The 22281-nt window shown below is 42.4% G+C and overlaps 1 protein-coding gene across 1 annotated transcript; it reads left to right on the top strand.

Annotated features, from left to right (window-relative positions):
- The first annotated feature begins 21480 nt into the window (after positions 1-21480).
- LOC147454793 (uncharacterized) lies at positions 21481-21846 on the top strand. Its single transcript, XM_086517429.1, has one exon. The coding sequence runs from the start codon at positions 21481-21483 to the stop codon at positions 21844-21846; it is 366 nt and encodes a 121-aa protein (XP_086373555.1).
- Positions 21847-22281: the final 435 nt, after the last annotated feature.

The following is a 22281-nucleotide window of genomic DNA, read 5'->3' as shown; positions in this document are numbered from 1 at the left end:
GCTTCTTTTCTGCAATCCTGCCATGCTCTTTCCAGCTTCTGACTCTTGGCACCGGGCAGAAGGTTGCATCCTCCCGAATCTCCTTTGGAGCCTCTACCAAGTAGATGAGGTAGGCTGGGTATTTGTTCAGCCAACCTTTCCTCCATCTAGGTTGAGAATCTACAATCTTCTTTGATTGTTCATCCTTTGTGATGTCGCCTTCGTAAAGAGCGACATACTGCTCCTCCTCTATTCTCTTTTTCGTCTTTATCACTTCAAATTTCATCAGAGGGAAAGGCAGGCTGGGTTGCATCCACTCTTCATGGAGCACTTTTGTGTCTAAACCTTGAAGTCTAATGGAGATGAGGAGTCTCCTTTCCCATTCCATTTCCGCCTTGGCACTTTCCTCTGTTGACTTTTCTATTTGGTCCTGGAGCCTTTGTTCTTCTTCTTCAGAGATTCCTGAAGTTGAGGCCACTTCTTGAACTGGGGCTGGATCTTCAATTGTGGTTGCCTCTCCAGTTTCTGGTAGCTCTATGGCTGCTCCCCCTGCTTCTTCTTGTGGTGTCTCTGTTTCTCTTCTTTGTTGCTCTTGGAGGTCTTGGAGCTGTTTGCGGAGGGCCTCATTTTCTGTCCTTAGTGTTTGGTTTTCTGATGTGAGCCTCTCCTCTGCAGCCAATGATCCCTCCGCCATGTGCAACCTTTGCACTTGCTCTAACCTCAGCTCTCTTTGCAGACTTCTGACCTGATCTTCCAGAGCTGGTACGAGGGCTCCCTCTTGTTCTGTTCCTGCTCTGCTAGCTCTAGGGGTGGTCCTGAGTCTCATGATTGTCCTTTCTTGAAGTTCGACTCTTTCCCTTAGCTCAATGAGCTCATCCTTGGCTGCCTCCAGCTCATCTTCTATTCGCTCCTTTGCTTCCTGTGAGCTTGTTACCTCTCTTGAAGCTTCGGCTAGTTGGAGTATCAAGCCGTCTCTCTCGTTTTCTGCGTCGTAGAGTGATGCTTTATGACTTTCAGATTCAGTCATAGCATTCTCTAACTTTTTCTGCAACTCTGCTTCCTTTTGTTTTGCTGTCTCAAGTGCTACTTCCTTTGCTCTGGATCTTTCTTTAATCTTGCTGAGCAGTTCATGCACCATGTGCATGTCTTTTTCATCTTCATCTGTCAACTTGACAGCTCTTTCTGCCACCACCTCCAATGGCTTCGGCTCGACCATTTTTTCTTCACTCTCCATTGTACCCTTTGTCTTTTCTTTCGTCCCTTTCCGATCATCTTGTTTCCGTAGGGATATCCCATAAACTGCCTCCAGGGCCTCTTCTTCACTGTATCCGATCGCTACCAGATCCTCATAATCATCTTTCTTTTGCTGAATTGGATCTATCTCCTTTTCCTTGGTCCCGGCCTCCGGCTTTTCCATAATTTCTGTTTCTATTTCTATTGTGGTTTCCTCCACAATAATTTCCATCTTCTTCGGGCTTGGTACAACAGTAAAAGAGGGCTGATTGTCCTCAGTCATCTTGGCTTTCCCTTTGTTTGCTTGCCTCTTTCTCTTTAGGTTCAGTAGACTCATCTACTTTTTTCTTCCCCTTGTCGTCCTTTTGCAGCTCAGCTTTTAAAAGCTGTACTTCCTCTTCAGTATAAGGCTCGACAGGTTGCTGCTCCAGTATGGCCTCCGACTCCTCATAAGCTCTAATATATTGATCATATTGATCAACATGTGGCCTGGCTGAGCTGGTTCCGACTTTACTGGGGTCTGGCACCCACATTTCTTCAAAGTCCCCCTTTAGAGCTCTTTCCGCTCTAAACTGCTCCACCAGCCTTTCCATTCTTGCGGCTTTTTGACTTTTGGTTTGCTTGGGATCGGCCTTCTTCTTCACTTTCTTCTTGAGCGGCTCGTCCACAGCCTCCTCAGGTTCTGAAACTATTTCTAGTTTTCGGCGTGCTCTTGTGGACGCCCTCTTGGATACTTCTTGCTGTTCTTCCTCCTCATCGGCTTCTCTAAGCCACTCATTCTGGGAGGGAATCTGTGGCCCTTGATCCCTAGCTCCAATAGCTTCATAAGCTATTCTTGTTAGGATTTCTCCTCCTCCTATGTACTTTGGCTTCTGGTTGTGCATGGCGATTACTTGCTCGTGGATGTATTGAGCATAATTCACCTCCTTTGGCATGTTGCTCTTCAGTGCCCATGTGATGGTTGTCGCAATGGCATGGGGTGGTGTAGTATACTTCTGCGGTCTTTTACTGCACACATGGAAAAACTGGTTGTATAATCGGCAAAGGGTTGCCGCTCGTTGATCTGCCATATCTCCGTAGGTTGTATTTTGTTTCTTTGATCCATAGACCTCTATGGCCTCCCTTCTTTCTCTGACAGAACTCCCTTTGTTGTGCAGCTTCAATGCATCTGCAATGAGCTGTGGAGTGATCTGTACTTCAACTGTTTCTCCATCCATGGCTGTCAACGTGGCTTTCCCATCCTTCTGAATGGATGTTGCCAACTCATACACTCTTCTTGTGTCTACACCTGATGGTCTCGAGGTGAAGAACCTGTGTAAGTCAGCCTTTTCCAGGTATCTGCTTATGTTCTCTGATCTGCTATAATCCACTAATTCTCGTGGGATCATAGGTACATCGACCGATTGCCCTTGAGGATCTCTGAAAGTCCCCTGGTAGATCTTTATTCCCTCTTTTTCTAGTACTGCTTCCTCCACCCAAGTCTTGGTTGGCTTGAGGGTTTCTGTTGGAATATCAAAAGGTTCTGCTTCTGCAAGAGCATCCTTGATGGTTGGTCTTTTTCTCTTAGTTGCCGATGACTTAGCGGAATCCATGGATCCTGTAACTCCAATTTCAAAAGTTAGCGTCTTTTTAGTACTGAAAGCCGAAATGAAGCTTTTAACTATTCAAATGACTTGAAAATTGAAACATGAGCTATTCAGGGCCTAAGGATGCAATGTAGGTGAAAAAATATGCAAACTGGGCTCAAAAACATGCTTGAGACATCATACGCGTATGATGTCTTTTGTGTCAGAATGACTTCATATTGGTTGTGCTTGTAGGTGATAGTGTATACATGAGTGTCATATGCTTGGATTTGAGTTTGGATCCCATTTGGTCAAGTTTTGGCCAGTTTAGTCCAGTTCAGGCTCTTGGCAAAATTTTGAAAGGGAATTGGATTTTATGATCCAAATTGGGTAAAACTTGGTGGATTACTTTCAAATGGCATGTAGAACACTTCTGTTTGGTGGTTGAAGCCCTGAGGTGCCAAAATCACATAGTGAGACATCATACGCGTATGATGTCTTTTGGTGCATTTTTGGACCAATTTTCTCTATAAGCTTGGATTTGGCTTTAGATAGGCTTATTCAGTGGATTTATGAAGTTTGGATAGAATTTGGGCTAAAAATGGCTCTGGAGACATCATACGCGTATGATGTCTTTTTCATCAATTTTTCATGGGATTGGTTCTGTGGACTCTCCATGTGCTAGTGAAGGACTGTTTATACTCAAATCTTGGTTTGGACTTGAATATGTTGGATTTGGGACAAAAATAGGCTTTGTATGAAGGATTTTCTCTTAATTGGGCTAATGGGGTGATCCACTTGACCAAATGGTTCCAAACTTCATATGTAGCATGTATTAGATATATATAATGGATGTATGATGACAAATGAGCATTTTTGGCTCTGTAAGTGCAAATAGACATCATACGCGTATGATGTCTTTTGTGTCAAAATGGTGCTTTTTGGTTCCAGATAGCTTGTAGATGTGTTAATCAACAATCCTACAAAGTTTCAATGAGTTTGGAGTTATTTTGACAAAATTAGGACCAAAAATCAATTTTATGGCCTACTTTGCGTCTTTTTGGTTTTCCTTGGGTTTTCTAACTCCAATTCTCATGATACTTGGTTCATAGGATGTGATTAACATGTGGAATGAGGCTATGCACTCAAATGTTGAAATGGATGTGAAAATCATGCTGTGAGACATCATACGCGTATGATGTCTTTTCTTGAAATGTTGGTCTTTTTGTGCAAAGAATGCTTTGTGCTAGTGCCCTAAGCCCTGCTAACTAGTTTTCAACTTAAAAAGTCATCAGTTTAGCTAAAAAGCCCCCTTATAGGCATTTCAGTCTCCGAAGTCGTCTTTTTGCCTTGGAGTTGAATTTCTTCAACTTTTCTTCTTGAGAGTTGCATTTCCAGCTCATTGGATATGTTGTGAAGCCACCTATTCGGTTGAACTTGACTTTGGCTCCCCGTTCTCCATCTTTCTCCATTTGGTTGCTCGAAAGCGTCTTTTTCACCATCGGTAAGTGAATCAGCTTTCTTTTGGGTTTTGCTTGCAAACATAAGTCATCCATGTATAGTTGAAACTGCTCGTGAAGTTTCATGTCATTTGGTCGTCAATTTTAGCCGTTATGCCAAAATGACGCTTTGTGTGTCCGCAGCCGAATCGGTTGTTCCGACCTACTTTTGGTGATCCAAACCCGGAGATACTCCATGGTTGCATTGCCCTCGATGTTGTTAAGCTTCCTGAGAAGTTTTGTGTCGTTCCGACAACTTTTTTCTGTTTGCCTCTTGCAGGCTCTGTTGACCTAGGGTTTTTCCAGTCGTTCTTTCTCGAGCTTTGAGTGCTAGAAACTCATCCTCTATACTAGGGTAACCCACCTCTAAGTTCTTGCAAGTTTGGTTAGGCGGTTGTGCCCCTACCTAGCGTTCTTCCCCATTCCCCGTCTGCTCTTGTTTCTTGGTTTTGGTGAGTTTTCGCGACAAAAGTTAACGATAAGCATCAAAAGCTTATGGCAACGAGTCTACCTCTCATGTCTGGTGTCCTCTGAGCTCTCGTAGCAGTCGTAGAAGGCGGTAGAAGGCCGGATGCTCCTTGGCTCTTTGCTCTCTCCAAGAAGGTAATAGTGGAAATGAGCTTGATAGTGAAGTGAAAAATACTTAACTTCGGGCTTCCCGGATCACTTGTTACCAAATTTGACATGTGCTCCTATCTCATCGTGAAATGAACTTTAGGATTTGAAATTTCTCAATTTGGACTCCATTTGACCTGCTTCTGAGAAATCTGTCCACTTTGCCAAAATTCTGTCATTTTGGGCTTTCTGCAACTTTTTCAGAATTGTACCCCATTTTTACCATGGGTTGCCCTTGTCATTAGGACCATCACCGTCTATTCTTTTCTTTTTTCCGATCTCATTTCACCTGCTTTTTTATTTTTCTTTTATTTTTATTAAGAAAATCATAAAAAATAAAGGAAAATAGCAAATTGAAGCCAAAAAATTCCAAACATACACGATAAATATCTGGTAACCCTGTGTATATGAATATACACTTCTTTGTGATTTTTGGACTTGGATTACCACTTTTTTCCACTTTTTAGCTCCAAAAACACTCTTATTTAGTGATATTTACACATCTAGAGACCCAAATTCATCATCTGATCTCTTCTTTGTTGCAAAACAAGGTATATAAGGGCATAAATATTATCAATATCCGCAATCAAACATAAAAAATTGCAAAATCATGTAAGACACTGCCCTTGTAATATAATTTTTGTTTTTCTTTGTTTTTCCCGCTTGTAGCTGCTTTGTAGCTCCTGTATACCTCCCCCCCTCCTAGTCTGAGTCCTCCCGGACGACTATGAAGTGTCTGTGGGTGAAGCATTGTAGTTGTTTTGGTCATAAGTTCCCAATGCAATTGTAGAGCGACGATACAACATTCTTTCCAATAAAGCTGCTCTTTGTTTGATTGAAGGATTGGTGGTCGGGTTTTGGGTTGGTTTTGGCACTTCGGTAGTAGAATCAGTAGATGGATTCTTCGTTACCTTGTTGTCTTTTTTCACAATCCAAATCTGCTTCCGCTTTGCTTGTGCTTGCCACAAACTCTTTGCGACCCAAACCTGCTTTGTTCTGTGTGTTGATTTCCTCGCCTTGAAATACCTAGGAGTTTCCGTTGATTGTCTTGAAGGGAGTTCCTGTTTACAAATCTTTGGGATCCAAATTTGCTTGCTGTAGCTTTGTGCCGTCATGAACTTCTTTGGAATCCAGATCTGTTTCACTGTCCTTGATTGTCGGGGATCACTCTGTTGTCTGGTATTGAAGACTCTGTTCGTTTTTTCTGGCACCACCTTTTTTGGTCTCCATACCAACTTTGACTCCGTTTTTTTCCAAGGTTGAGCTGTTATATTATTGCTTGTCTTCCTTATCCACTGTTGAGAATTCCTCGTCGAAGAGTAATCCGGTTGTATAGAAACTTTTGGTTGCCATTGCTTCTTCTTTTCCTCTGTTTGTTGTTTGCCCTTGTCCGTGGATTCTTCCTTTGGAGTTGGCTCTGCTCCTTTGGTGAACTTAACTGATTGACTTTCACCTTCGTATTTGATAAGCACTGATTTAGAACTCCAGTCAATCATTGCATTGTATTGCTTCTGCCATGGTTGTCCTAGCAATAATGGATGTTGTGTAGCTTGGTCTTCAACCACGTAAAACATATGAGGATACACATATTGGTTAATCTGTATATGTAAAACTGTGCATCCGACAGTTTTGATTGAATTCTCAGAGTAACTCTTTAACTCTTGCTTGGCAGTTTGTAGTTTAGTGTCATTTGTCAATTGTCTATACAAACTGAGTGAAAGTAGGTTAGCTTGAGCTCCTGAATCCAATAGTGCTCTGGCTTTGATTTGGTTGGTTCCTACTTTGCATTCAATGATGGGTTCTTCTTTGTCATTATCCATTTCTGTTATACTGACTGCGTTTATTCGTATTGCTCCTTCATTGCGCTGTTTCTGACGCAGTAGTCTTCTTTTCTCCATTCTTTCCTTCGCCTCGGCTTGCGCTTCCTCCTCAATCTTTTTCTTTTTCTGGACACGCAGCTTTTCTTGATGTATTTTGAGAAGCATGTCTTGTGTTAGCGGCAACAGATACTTTTTCACTCTGCATCCACTAATCCAATTGGGCATTTCTTCTCCGTCTAATGTAGCAAGCTTGACGGCTCCACTTGGTGATAGATCTTTAATCACCAGAGGTCCCATCCCTCGCTTTTTAAGCTTCTTAGCATGCTGTTTCAGAGTGTAAACTAGGACATAGTCCCCAACTTTAAACTCTTTAGTCCGCACATGCTTATCAAAAAATTCCTTTTGTCGCCTTTTTTGAGCGTAGATGGAAGCTACTGCTTTTAGGCGAAGCTCATCTAGCTTTTCCAGGTCATCTATTCTATCAGAGAGCTCGTGCCCTGTCCACTCTAGATCCTTAGCCACCCTTAAGGTTGAAATCAAGAATTCTATTGGCAAGATAGCATTTAGCCCAAAAACCATGTTATATGGGGTCGTTCCTATTGATGTTTTATATACGCTACCCTATATGCCCATAATGTTGAATGCAACTTTTGGTCCCAGTCAGTTCTCGACTTAGATACAATCTTCGTAAGGACCGTGCATATGGTTTTGTTTGTTGCTTCAGCTTGTCCGTTTGCTTGTGGATGATACGGGGCTGATTTCCTATGGATTACCATGAATTCATCTAGAAGGATCTCTATCACTTCATTTATGAAATGTGTGCCTCGATCACTCACAATTTCTATTGGCAATCCATATCGTACAAAGACGTATTCATACAGAAATTGTGCCGTGGTCCTGGCATCTGCTTTTTGAGTTGCCTTTGCTTCGACCCACTTTGTTAGATAGTCTGTAGCCACAACGATGTATTGTGCATGAGTCTTATATGCAGGAGGTGAAATGGGTCCGACATAATCAATCCCCCATTTTGCAAAAGCTCTTGCCCCCATCATTGGTCTAAGCGGCATATCATCTCTTTTAAGTGGTACTTTGGTCCGCTGACAGTCATCACACCGTTTAACGTATTCCTCAGCGTCCATATGTAATGTTGGCCACCATATTCCTGCGGCTAAGACAAGTTTTGCTGTCTTATCACCTGAGAAATGGCCTCCACCTACTCCTCCATGAGCTTGCTCCAGGATTATCACATACTCAGACTCTGATGCGCAAATCCTAAGCTGGTTGTCTTTACCTCTCTTATAGAGTTGATCTCCTATTAAAGCGTAATCTCTAGCTTCTGTCTCTACAGATTTCTGACGAGCTTTTGACGTTCCTTCTGGGAAAGTTCTATTTGTGAGATATTCAACAATATACTGACTCCATTCTGGAGCGATCATTATCTGATATAATGTCGAATACTCGGCTGGCGGTTTTGATGAACATACAATACATACAGTGACATATTCATGTACGCTTTCTTTCATTCCTGGCCAATAGACTCCCAATTGTAACAAATTCCTATATGTGTTCCTTCTTGAACAATGAAATGCACATTCCTGAACATGTGCTTCGCACAGATATATATTATATTCCTCAGGATTGATGCATAGTCGTAAAACATGATCATTTCCCAATTGATACAACCTTCCTGCAATCAATTGAAGATTCTTGGATTGCTGAATAGCAATATGTTTCAGGTTGTATTCTCTTCTATCGAACTCTCCTCCATAGGTTAATAGGTCAACGACATTTTGAGACCACCTCGGTATCATTTCTATGTTGAACAAGTACGCGTCTGGCATGTCGTCATCTACTCCTATAGGGTCTTCTCCATTCGTCAATCGCGAAAGATGATCAGCTCTAAGATGTGTTTTTCCTTTCTTTACTACTACCGTGAAGTCGAATTCCAGTAAGATAATGAACCATCTCACTATTCTCCCGGTATTGCATGGTTTATTCACTAGGTAGAGCAAGGCTTGGTGATCCGTAAAAAACACAAACTTGTTGGCTAGAAGATAATGCCGAAATTTCTTCACAGCATAGATCATTCCTAATCCTTCTCGCTCTGTTGTGGTGTAATTCTTCTCTGCATTGTTGAGCTGTCGACTGGCGTAACAGATAGGAAAATCCATGTTTCCTTCTTCTGGCTGAGCCAGAATGCATCCTATTGCATATGCAGAAGCATCTATGTGCACATGGAATATCTTCTCCCAATCTGGTGATTTCAAGACTGGAGCAGTAATGAGTGCCTCTTTCAATTTCTTGAATGATTCCTCACACTCCTCTGTCCATTCAAAGTTCACTATTAGCCTGTAAAGTGGTTGGCCTATTATAGCGTACATGTAAATGAATCGTCTATAATATCCGCAATGTCCCATAAAGCTCTGTACTTGTTTCGCATTGGTTGGTCTAGGCATATCCACTATAACTTTTATCTTCTCTAAATCCGTGGATATTCCGTTTTGTGAGACAATATGTCCCAGAATTCTGCCCTGTCGGACCATAAACACACATTTCTCAGGATTGAGACAAATGCGATATGTCCTACATTTCTCAAATACTTTTCTTAGGTGTTCTAGATGTTCATCTCTTAGTAGAGAATGTACACATAAGTCATCCATGTATATTTCGGGAAACAACCTTAAGTATTCTTTGAAAGCATGCGTCATCAGCCTCTGGAAGGTTGCGGGAGCATTGGTTAGACCAAAAGGCATAACCCGATAAGCATAAATTCCCCACTCCGTTGCAAAAGCTGTTTTATGATGATCTTCTAGTGCTATGGCTAGCTGGTTATATCCTGAAAAACCATCAAGAAAGGAGTATGCTGTTTTTCCTGATACACGCTCTAGAACATGATCAGTTATCGGCAGGGGATAATTGTCCCTGATTGTTGCAGCATTCACTTTCTTTAGGTTGACACACACTCGGAGTTTTCCGTTCTTCTTAGGTACTACCACAATCGGAGATACCCAATCAGTGTGTTCAATCTCGTATATGAATTCAGCTTCCATTAGCTTATCTATCTCTTCTTTGATTCGCTTAGCAAAAGTATCATTATATGTGTATGGTCTCTGTCTGCTAGGCTTTGCGTCTTGTTTCAGTGGGATTGAGTGTTGGCATATCGATGGGTCAACTCCCTTTAAGTCCTTATAAGACCATGCAAACACATCCCTATACTCTCTGAGAAGACTCAAAAGTCTCTCTTCCTCGCTGGAGACAAATCTGTGGCTATGTACACCGGTCTAGGTGTCTCACCTGGAGCTGCTAAATCAACTTTTTTTGCATCCTCCGGTCCGTCATAAGATTCGTTCTCCTTCCTCTCTCGAATAGGTGGGGTTAATATCACCTTCCTATCCTCTATTGTGAATTTCCTATAGTGAGAGGGAACATCCATGTTTTCCTTGATTTTGACGTTTTCGTCCTCTCCACTCTCAATTTCTGTCGTCCAAACTTCTTTCAGAGTTTTCTTGAGCTCTCTGTACTTGTTTCTACGTTCTAACTTGGACTCCGTGTATTCTCTGTTGCGCTTGTTCTTTTCTGATTTTTCTGTTTCAGTTTTCGTTCCATTCTTTTGAACTTGATTTCTTGAGCCTCTTTTGTCTTTTCGTAAGCTCTTTTGATCACTGCCTCTCATTCTTCCAGAAATCTTATCCTTAACACAATCTTCAGCCTTTACTAGCATTAGGAATTGATTTTTTCCTCTTATTCTAGGCATCGGATTGGTTCTAACCCCTTTTGTTTTTCTCTTTGCTCTATAGCGTTTCTGGCGTTGTTTAGTTTGGTTCGGAAAATCATAAAATCGGACATCCGTTATAGTTTCTTCGTTTCCGCTTGAATTGTCCGTTGACTCGTTGTCTGCTTCATTTCCCCACTCTGGATGATTGGGAATGTCGTGAAACACCTCTTCTTCATCTTCCTTTTCCAGTGTATCGTTCTTTTCAGTTTCTTTTTTGAGTACAGTTCTCAACATGAAATACGGAACCACGTCGTACCCGTCCTTGTCGCAAAATTTCGTTGTGGGACCATCCGGAATTGCACAAACATCTAGGGTTGCTAGAATGTGTGTCCATTCTAATGGTTCAAACGTGTCCTCTGGAAAGGGTTCTCCTATATAAGTTTCGTCTTCGATAGCCCTTTCTAAAACACATTCTTCTCGTTTCAGACTTCCACATTTCGAAGCTCCACACATCCATAACTCCTTGGGTTTACCTAACCAAGCTGGAAATTCGGATCCCGCCAAAGTAGCTGAATCAAACTCCTCTACCGGTGTTCGGTTCACATCTTTGTAGCTATGGTCTTTCAGGTTCACACGTGTAGTGGTTTCCATATTTCTCAAGTATATGTGATCGTAGCCCCAATCTTGGACCATTTTCAACTGTCTCATGAATGGTCTTCCCAGTATGATATCATAGTTATTCTCCTTGCCAAAATCGACAATAGCGAAAGTATGTTCGTATTCAATGCCGCAAGAAGTCACTACAACTTTCTCTAATAACCCCATAGGTTTCTCCATGTGTCCATCTGCTAATTGGAGTTTCAACCTAGTCTTCCTTATTGCTGGTTTCCCCCATTTTTTCCAGATTTCTTTTGTAGCAATGGCTACCCCAGCTCCGCTGTCTAGTATTGCCATCGTGTTCACTCCTTGGAATTCAACTGGTAAGGTTGTATTCCCCTCTTCACCTTCGCAATACTCTCCGACCTTGTTTAAGGGTACAGGCTTAGCGTTCTTTTGTGGCTTGCTCAGCTCCTCAATGCTCTCTTGCAGTCTCGATGTTGGGTCTTTTATCCCGAATTTCTCCAAGCATTTTCCTACAGTGGTCCACATATGTGGTCTTAGCCTCAAAAGCTCAGCTAGAGTGATAGTGCATGTCACTGGTGTTGACAAAATCTCTATCAATCCTTGCGAGTCCATGACTTTTTCTGATGAGATTTTTCGTGAGGGAAGTGCTCTAATCTCGGATTTTGCTTCATACTCTCCTAAGTATGAAGGTAAGGTTTTCAGTGAATGAGGTTTGCTCTCCATTGTTCTAACAGAGCCCCCATCTCCCCAGTAAGATTGCAGATCCAAGTCCACTTGAGATCCTGCCTCAAATTCCACTATGGGAGGATTCCTGATGTCCTTTTCCCAATTTGTCTGATTAGCTTGGCAACTTAGCTCGTTTGCAAAGTTTGCCTCTCTCACTTGTTTCCAAAATTCATTGTAATCCTCATCTCTTTCGTAACTCCTCTGTATGACTGGATGAAAACTCTCTATCTCCTGATCGGTTGTGTTCAATACTATGCGGTCATCCTTTTGTGTATTTTCAGGCTTTTGTGCACTGGGAGTCTTTTCAGCTACCCGTGAAACGATAGTCTCTTGCTGAATTGGGTTTTCCTTTCCACAATTCATTGTTTCTTTTGGTGGTTCTAATAAGGCTTGTGCAGTCTCGATCATTCTCTGGCACATTTCAAGTCTCTGCTTTTCCAATTCCGCGTTTGGGTATGTCATCCACCTCTGTTCTTGTGTTTGGTTGTTCTTTAACCTAGCTTCGTAAGCTCTCATCAGTGCGTCCAATGGTTCGTGTACTTTGTCGACTAGCACTGATCCCCCTGAGCTTAAGCTCGTTGTTTCTTTGATACTCTTTTGTTTCGTTCTTTCCGGGCTCATCTCTCGTTTCCCGTTTTGACTCTCAAGTTTTTCTAATCTATCTTTAGTTTGCTTTAGTTCCTCAGCTAGAATAGCGTCTTCACGTTCTTTTCTCAACTTCATGCGTGCTTTTCTAGCTTTCCATGTGTTTTTCTGACTCCGCGGTCCTTGACTAACCACTTCAGTCGCTAACTTTCCATTCTCAGGTTCTCTAGTGGTTTTCTTAGCTTGAGCTCTAGTAACAACTTGCGTTGGTATCAGAGTTTCATTTTCAGACCCACTGCTGGTAGGAATAGTTTCTAGCATATTCAATGTCGTCTTTTGCACTTTGTTTGGATTCTTTGAACAATCCTCAATGAAGTGAGTAACCCCACACTCAGTGCAATAAGCGTTAATTCTAATGATTTCCGTATGTGGGCAAACATTCATCAGATGGTCACCTCCACACTTGTAACAGGGTCCTAGTGCTGGTCTTGGTCCCATTTGATTCGTCCTTTGTGGATAGGATGGTCTTTGTCCTGTTAACCCTCCATGAGCTATGAACATCAATGTTCTTGCGTCCAAATTGTATCTCTCTTCATCAGAAGCACTTGTAATTGTTGGTATTCCAACATTCCCCATCATGCCCCATGGTTCTGGTTGTTTTGGTTCTTCTGGTGGGTAATACACTGTCGGAGACATGTGTGCACCCGATTCTTCATAATAGGCTTGAACAGGCACTAAGGCTTGTTCTTCCTGATTCTCTAAGGTTGGTGCATATCTAATGCCCACTGGTCTTGCTCCTGGTAAAGGTGGTTGTTGTCCCAATACCGGTTGCGGTCTTTCTATCCCCATAGGTCCTGGTACATTTCCCGTTGGGTATCGAGGTACTGGATGTATTTGAGGTGGTGCTAATTGAGCAGGAGGTGCATACTGGCGCTCCCTTACATACCCTTTGTTGTAATAACACTCCTCTGTTGGATGATTTGTCCATTTTTGTTCAATAGCACACCATTTCAGTGGTTTTGGCAATGGTTTTTGGTATGGTGCCATCCTTTTTAGAGCATCTTCTATCATTTGCTCTACATTTGGCATGGTTGTTGTTTGAACATTCTTTTTAGTGGTAGTCTCGCTCGCTACGGAGGAGGAGCTACTGGATGCAAAATCTGTATCCGCTGACACCTCTCCATAAACCGTACAGTTATCCACTAAGTACAATGCCTCTCTCGTTACTTGCTCGAAACTTGTACAAGCTTTCAAGTGCAAGTCCTTCTTGAGAGTGTCGTTTCTCAGTCCCTCAATAAAGAGAACAGATAGTCTGTCATCTTGTGGTCGTTCACGTACTGGACATCTCTCAATGTATTGTTTGAAGCGAAGTGAAGCTTCCTTCACTTTTTCGTGTTCTCTCTGTTTAAAAGCATATATTTGTGAGACCGTATTGTGCTTAATCCCTCGTTTTGAGAATTCCTCAGCAAACTCTCTTAGCAAATGGTCAATGTCATGGAATCCCCCTATGTTCATTGGTTGAAACCATGTCAATGCAGTACCTTCTAGAGTAAGACCAAATCCCTCGTATTGTGTATGGAAATCTGTTATCTGCTCAGCTCTTAAGACTTGCTTAAAGAGTGACACATGTGCATACGGATCTCCTGAACCACCATACTTCTTTGGCATACACTTGGCTACTTGAGATGGTCTCATACGTCTATGATCTGCTACCAATCTCATTGCTCCTGTGTCTCGGCTAAAGCTTTCTCTAGCATCATGGACTTCATGGGTTACCCTTGTCGGTTCCCCGCCCTGAATCTACTACTAGGAGGTAAATGTGATGGTTCCGCTTCAAACCTTGGACCTGGAGTGGTATAGGTGGGGATTGGAACTGCACTACCTCGATTCGTCTCCATTGACTCTCTGGAATGTAATGATCCCATTGGTCCGAGCTTCGAGTCCCAAGGTTGACTGAAAGAGTCAGCAACCTGAGTTCTTTGTCCTCCTGTTGTCATTGAGTTTTGCACTCCAGTTGTTGGTGCTGGTCTATGTGAGCTAGAAGTAACATAATACTGATGTAGTGGTCCCCCAAAGTATGTATATCCTTCTAATTCTTTCTTGCCCATTGTTGAGTATTGCCTGCCATACTTATCGTAAGCGGCAATTTTCACTTCCGATCCCTCTGTGTAGGTAAAGACATAAAGTCTTTTTTGGTCTGTCAACTCTCCGGTGTAGGGTTCTTCACATCTATAATAGAGATCTTGCTCCCCATTATTATATTTGTACAGCCCCACATAGATGTTATCAGTGTTGATCCTTGTAGTTTCATTCTCTCTTCTTAACCTCGCATTAGGGAAGTTCATTATTGGTGCTTTCTCCTCGAGTTCTTCATCTATTTTGGCTTTGGTGCCCATCAATCCCCACTTGTCCACAATGTTAGGGTTTAGGACTACCAAGTACATGGTACCCTCGTCATCTAGATATCTATCTCCGCTATAGCTCACAGGCACTAAGTCCTTGAACTCACTAGGTCTATCTTCTATCTTTACACAATAGCGGTCCATTCCATCTTTGTAGATCTTGGCACCTTGCTCATTGTCGTACTGGTATTTTATGAACAATAGCTTCATGGTGGCGGAAGGGTTTGATGATCCTGCTGCCATATTTTCTCTGTTGTTCCTTTCAAGTGTTCCAAGTTTTCGGTGAAAATCTCGTAAGATCTCTCCGAAGAAGTATCAGAGACACTTCCTTCAAAGATCGGCTCTAATGGTTGCACCCAACTTTGGTTTACACTTCCCTCGGTTGATATGACACTTGCTGGTTCCCCTTGTTTTGGTTGATTATTCGGAGATTCCTGCCCGATCTCAAATTCATCAATTCCCCTAAAGGACTGTAACTTTTCCGTCTCGGCAATTTGTTTTCCCCAAGTTTTTGTGGTCAGAATTGATCCAAACTGACTGATACTTGGTCAACTGTTTAATCTTGTCAGTTGGACAACTTCTGCTTCATCAAGTGAGAATTTTGTTGCAGTTATGCTGAAAAAGACATTATACGCGTATGATGTCTTTTTTCACAGATTTAGACTATTTTGGTTATGCTCACTCTGAGTGACCCCTTTATGCTCTGTTCACTCACAAAATTCTGTTTGAACTCTGTTTGGGCAAGTTATGGCTAATTTAGGCTTTTCTTGGCAATTTTCTGCTTTTGACTTGTTTTTTGGGTCAATTGTGATCCAAATGGGATGAAACTTGAAATATAGCCTCTAGATAGCTATTACAATGGATCTGTGTTGGCAAAGTATCAAAATATGTCCAAAATTAGGTCAAAGACATCATACGCGTATGATGTTTTTTTCATCAATTTGGGTCCAAACTTGATATTTATGCTTCCAACAGTGTTTGTAACAATCTTGTCAGGTCAGATTTCAAAAATAAGCAGTGGAAGTGCCAAAAGACATTATACGCGTATGATGTCTTTTGTCCCAGATTTTGACTATTTTTGGTTTTAAGCCTTCTCCAATGTTTATAATTGAGTTTCAAGTGTTTTTGTCAGGTCTGAATGTAAAAACAAGATTTGAATCCAAAATTTCCTATTCTTTGCGTTTCTTGGACTCCGACTTGTCTTTTTGGGTTTCTTTGAGTGTTAATGCTCTTGTTTTAAGTTGATCTTAGGGTAAAACCCCCCTTCTAAACACTCTGGCAATGTCAAATTTTCAATTTTAGTCTCTGTTTAGGTCCTAAGACATCATACGCGTATGATGTCTAAAGTTGCAGATTTCCAGTTTTTCAGCACAGAACTCTTCCAATAGCTCTTTTAAGTGCTCAGCAACAATCAGTTACACAGAAAATTTTTCTGAACTTTGTTTATTGCATATTTCACTACCAAAGCGACTTTTTCAGTGATCTAACATGCAATCAAACACATCAAGCAAATAGAACACCAATTGATAGCTCTAGATCAGGATCAAATCAGGCCCTACCTAAGCTACTTCTAATCATAAAATGGATTTTTTGCAATTGAAAATATAAAGAGATTTACTACCACACAAGGAGTAGCAAATGCTTTTTATGTCAACAACCACTTAAACACCATCAAAAACAATCTAATCTAAGCTAAACTAAAAATACTGTCAACACGGAAGACCCAGGAATACCCCACTTCCTAGTATCTCTCGAGACCTTCGGAGTCCACCACTCCTAGATCTTTTCTAACTAAAGTATACAAAGTAGTTTATACGACTCACCTCGTAGGATTAGTCTAAGGTCACCTACTTAGGGCTCTCGTCCCCGGCAGCGGCGCCAAATGTTAAGGCGGTTACGCCGCTAGCGGAAGCTAAATAGCGAGAACTCAACCAACAACAGAATTTGTCAGACGAGGACGAGCTTGACCCGCAGGCGCATGGAAACAACTAGGTGGGTGTCAAATCACCTACTCGACCTTCTAATGACAATCACTACTAAGGAAATCAAATCTAAGTTCTAAAATACGCAAGTGACTGAAATCCGTACTACGAACGAATGCTATACGAAACAGGATCTAGAATCATCGAATCGATCTCAAACTCAAGGGGAAGTCTATACACTAGGTAAGAACAACACCCTAAAGACTTGAACTGCAAAATCAACCTATAACCACTCCGTGCGGTAAACGCGTATGAAGACAGGCCGAAAATTACAGGTGACCGAAACTTGACCCCGATGGTACGAATGTGTAGCTCTACTCGTTGTGGTTCTATAGATATGCTGCACACTCTATTCCGACACACGAGTTGGAAGAAAACTCACACCGAAGCTCGTAGGAACTTACCACACGTAGAAGCCGATAGCGCGCACTCTTGGTGTCTGTGCGTAGCTCTCACCGTTGCTAACACAATGGTGGTGTCGCTTCTCCAATGGCGGCCCCGTAGCTCGCGTAGCAGGGAGATAAGACCCTCTCTCTCTCTCTCAGACACAGTCACGGCGCTCAAAAACTCACTTTGATTAATAATTGAATCCTCCTTTTAGGTTACAAAACTTTGGCTTATATACCTCAGCCTTGGAGGTGAGAACATCTCTAATTATTTACATCAGCAGGTGAAATTACGTCGGGATTACAAGCTGGAAACTCAATTGAGTCCCGTTACTTAATGAATGGCTCAAATCAAAATTAATGTCGGAAAGACATTTATTACAATCAATGGTTACAAAATGATGGGTGTGAACAAAAATGCGGGTGTGATCCTCTGCTGGCTCAACACACACACACACACACAAGGAGATGGTGAAGGAGAAGGTGGAGATGGAGCAAGAGCGGCTTCTATTGCACAATGAGAGAATGAGTAAAAATTAGGTTTAGTGGCTTTTATATGAGCTCACCCCATTCACACTTGGGCGCCCATACTTAGCCAAGTAACTCCTTGAATATTCCAGTTAGAGTGCGCCTGTCATCGGCCATCACCCTTACCCTGTTCCTATTGGTCCGACAAGCCCGGTACCTGACTCTAAACAATACAACGTTTATAGATCATAGGGTGTCCGTGTGCCGTGAGGGTTAACAATCAAAGAGAGAAACAGTCAGTTTGTCTTGAAAGACTCGAAGGTTCTTGCACTTTCATACTTGGTTCAGGTAGCAGAATCTGATCATTCGAGTGCACACCAAAACGGCCTAGTTTTGGATACCACGTCGTCCCAAGATTATGTCATCCGTAGAAAAGAGGATCTTTCAAGTCCTTCGTACCCACTTGTAAACCCTAGCGGCAAGTCCCTGCAAAGTAGGGAACTTGACGAACAGATGAAGGGGGTCTTTTGAGGCTGACTTGCATCCATAGCAAGTGTCAAAACCGATCCCTCTAGCTTGCACCTTAGTCCCAGTGGGAAAGGCTCCCGAGAGCACCTTCTAGATGAATACCTTTATGTAATCTGGCCCTTTAATCTCCCAGATAGTAGTGACCCTCTTTTACCAGTGTTCTTCAGACCAACTTTTCTTCCAAATTATGTGACTAGTGCAAACCAATTTGCTTTGTACACTAGCACATTATAGGTACTCAAAATTCCCTCAAGTTTTTTCGACATATCGTTGTTAGTGTCGAGAATAGGACAATGCCCTCAATATAATAGAGCTAAGATTTTAAATTGTTTTGTGGGTTCTTGAGATGACATCGTTCATTATTTGCACTAGTAAAACAGTGCCGCCTTTGTGGCTCCATGGCCGACCGCCTTCGATAGCCTCTCTCTCTCTCTCTCTCTCTCTCTCTCTCTCTCTCTCTCTCTCTCTCTATTTGCACTTGCTATCTGCCTGTGTCACCGGCTTGTAGGGAGCACGACTGGATCAAGATGCTTATGACACCCCTTCTCCATGCCCTTTGCTTGCCTTCAAGATGCAAGTGAATGTGATTGCATATGAAGAGACACCCTCGCTTCATATCTGTCAAAAATAGCACAAAGCTTCTTGGCCATGCCTAGTTGGACATATCCCCAATTAGTGCATTCCAAGAGACGACATCTCGGTTAGGAGGCTCCTCAACACACTTTTTGCGCTTTATGTGGTGCACCACACTTATTGATACATGTGGACCAAGACGGTGCTGAGCATGAATTTTTCTTTGAACAACTCGAGTCTAATAATATCATCGTGAATTCATGTGTAATGCCACATGCCTCCAAGGTGCAAGTGTAAGTGATTGTGACCTTTCTCTACATCTACTCAAAAATAGCATGGACCTTCATGACCCTAACCCTTGTCTTTCCTTCCCCCATTGTAGAGCCCTAGCTTAAGACGTCTCGTCTTAGACCCCCCCCCCCCCCCCCCCCCCCCCCCCCCCCTTCACCTTGTCATGTTCTCCTTTAAGATTCAAGAGAATGTGATTGCATCTGCCAAAAAAGCACAGACCTTGGACATATCCTGCAAGTACACTACATTTGGGACCCATGTCAACCAAGGCAGTGCTAAGCACGAAGTTTTCTCTCAACAACCTTGATCTAAGAGCCCCGTCCCACCACGTGGTTAACGGGGTTCAATGTACTCCTTGCATTGAACTGTAGACGTCCCACATAGTGGCTACAACGCTTAGAGAGCTTTGTTTGGCACTTACAGTGCATTCCTTGACAATGCCCTACAACCCCTCTAACAACCGTGCCAGACGCAAGTCTAGCAATATCATGGTGAATTCTATTGCCCATATGAGCATGTTGTGGATTTCTGAGAAGAAGTCGCTAGGTCCCAGGAGCTCTTGCTATTAAAGGCAAAGATGGAGAAGAGGTTTGCCTCAACCTCCATAGCTGCATCTTGGTAGAGCGTAGCAAGTATTTTGGTGTGAGGCTCTTGGAGGCACGGTGCAATCAACAGAAATGGTAGCGTGCAACTTCATACCTCCTTGAAATCGAAGACTGTGAGGACTTGGAAGTGTTTCAAGTAGGTGATTCAATTTTTTAAAAGGAAATTAAGAGGAGAATCAAGGGTGATTCTCTTGTGGAGCTTTGCTAAGGAAAAACCGTCCCCAAAACGTCAGTTTCCACCACCAGAACATGATTTCGCATGGGTAAGCTGGGGAACTTCAAGTGACGTGTTAGGCATCCTGCATGCGGCACTGCTTTTAAGGCAGGTTGTGGCATTCAATAGCGGCAGGGGTTCGCAGTTGGAAGTTGGAGTTCTGTCGTGCACAGTTGGCAGCCAGAGTCCCGTCGCACAGGCAAGAGCGTGAGGTAGCTTGCCATATGTGACCTATGCAGTCTTGGCGTAACGATAGATTATGATTTACACATTTTATTGGGTGTTTGCCAGTAGTCACAGCGAGAGCACCTGGAGGTGTTTCACATAGGGTTTCATGCAAACAGTAGGAAGAAATTAGCTGCAGCAACGACACAGTGGTCTTGAAGGTATAGTTTCATGAATCACCTACTTGAATTTCATGCTTGCTAAAATTTGTGAAGAGGGATGTGGTTCCATTGGTTACTGTTTATGAGGGTCCAATGATGTAGGTTATCATGGTGAGGATGAAGAAAGCTGCACATTCGGTTGGTGATGGCGGGGATGCATGTGCCTCTTTGGTCCGTAGGGGTAGACCTAGGAAGACCGAGGAGGAGCTGCTGGTGGCTGAGAGTAGGCGTCCAAAGAGGATTTTTGAGCTAAGTATCACTATCTCCGTTGGGGGGGCAAACGTAGACATTGTCTTGCTTCTTGTACTGAAAGAGTTCCTAGAGAAAGAGACTATTCCTGGAATGTGTTCCATCGAGCGTGGAGGAACGGTATTCCACTTGCACTTCCAAATGGTCGTGCGTATTATGTCCACATCTATTATAGAGGTCAACAAAAAGGTGAAAACATACTTGGGATGGGATAGAGAATTGCGTGTGGGTGCCACTGTTCTTTGCAGGGCACTGAAGCAAAAGAACATGCACACATTTCAAGGAATGATTGGGTACTGCTTAAAAGGCATGGGCAAAGATCATTTTCATAATGTTGGCCAAAACATATCTCCTGATGACATTAATAAAGGGATCAAGCTTTACACGCTTCATGGGGCAGATGACCTGAAGAATAAAGTTTGCTTGACAAACATGAATGTGTTTGATAGGGCTTTCATGTATTGGAAATATAGTTTGAATCGCCCTATTGGTCATGACTTTCTTGGAGCTTTGCACCGCATGATTAAGAGTGGTAAGTACTATCCGTCGTCCACTTGGATTACACCTTACCAAGGGCGTGGAATGGAGCAATGGAAAATTGTTGTTGTATGGAGGTGCGTGACATATCCGAGCACCGTTACATACACTGATATACTCGACGTTTTTGTACTCCAAGGTGGCACTCACCCCCGTCTGGATTGGTTTTTGAACAGGTGGCAAAACAATGAAAGGTATTCCATTAACTCCTCCCCTGTATTGTGACGGCCTAATTGTTGGTGTTATTATTTGTCTCTATGAACCGCAGGGAGCAAGGGGAGAATACAAAAATGAAGAAAGTGGTGAATATATCTGATAGCGACGACGACGATATTGACGCTGGTATTGGGAAGTGACGTTATACCCCTGCTGAAGAGAACTAAAGCTGATGTTATTGCATTCTAGGTATGTTGCTAGAATTTCCTCCTAATGCATTTGCTTTGTTTGTCGATGAATTTTTTTTGTCTCTATCTGTAATCGCTCTCGTAGGCGTGCGCAATGGAGTCAACGGAGTGTGCTGTGGAAGTTGAGGGAACCGAAATGGATCAAAGTCAGCACAATAATATAGACAATGTAGTATTGCAAAGATTAGAGGATGTATTGATGCAAATTTGGCGACAGCTCCGTGGTGGCAATGCAAATGAAAATGACACTCTCCGTGCTTGCAAAGTCAATTGCACACAAAGTGTCAAAGACATGCTGCAGGATGTTCAATTTAACACTGCTGATGTTCAGGTTGTAGAGATGCAACAACAAATAAATGCTTTGTCAAGGGAGATCGTCTCTTTCAAGGCACAATTGAATCAGTTGAATGCAGTAGTTGTCAGACTAGGAAACATAGCTTCAAGAAATTTCTGCTTGTAAAACCTACAGTAGTTATAATAGCAATGAGACAGTTGGGATTACCTTTTTTGCCTATATTCTCATACTTATTGAGAGAAGAAGTTATTGTAATCTTTGTGGTTATGAATTTTTAAAAAAATTGCAGCCTTCATATCATCTTTTCTTGTAAGAAAGTTTCTGTCGTTTTGTCTCAAGAAATTAAAATCGCCTTGCAGATCGTTGCCATGGGTTTATTTGTACTCTTTTTGAAAAATTAATGCAATTGTGTATGGTCTACTGCTTGGATGTAAAGATGGGAATTTTGGAAGATATGAATTTCTTTTACGCGAAGCGAGTAGGAGCTTGAATTGAAAAGCGTGCCAGCTAGAGAAAATTCAAAAAATGGTGGTAATAGTTTGGGAAAGAAAGAGGAAGGTCACTTGGAGGCCATGTGCCTTACTTGCCCTATTCATCTCT

This window comes from Adiantum capillus-veneris, chromosome 7, assembly GCF_014529385.1.
Source record: "Adiantum capillus-veneris isolate H3 chromosome 7, ASM1452938v2, whole genome shotgun sequence".
Classification (NCBI taxonomy): Eukaryota; Viridiplantae; Streptophyta; class Polypodiopsida; order Polypodiales; family Pteridaceae; genus Adiantum; species Adiantum capillus-veneris.
Note: the sequence above shows the minus strand (reverse complement) of the source record. Positions and strands in the feature narration are given on the sequence as shown.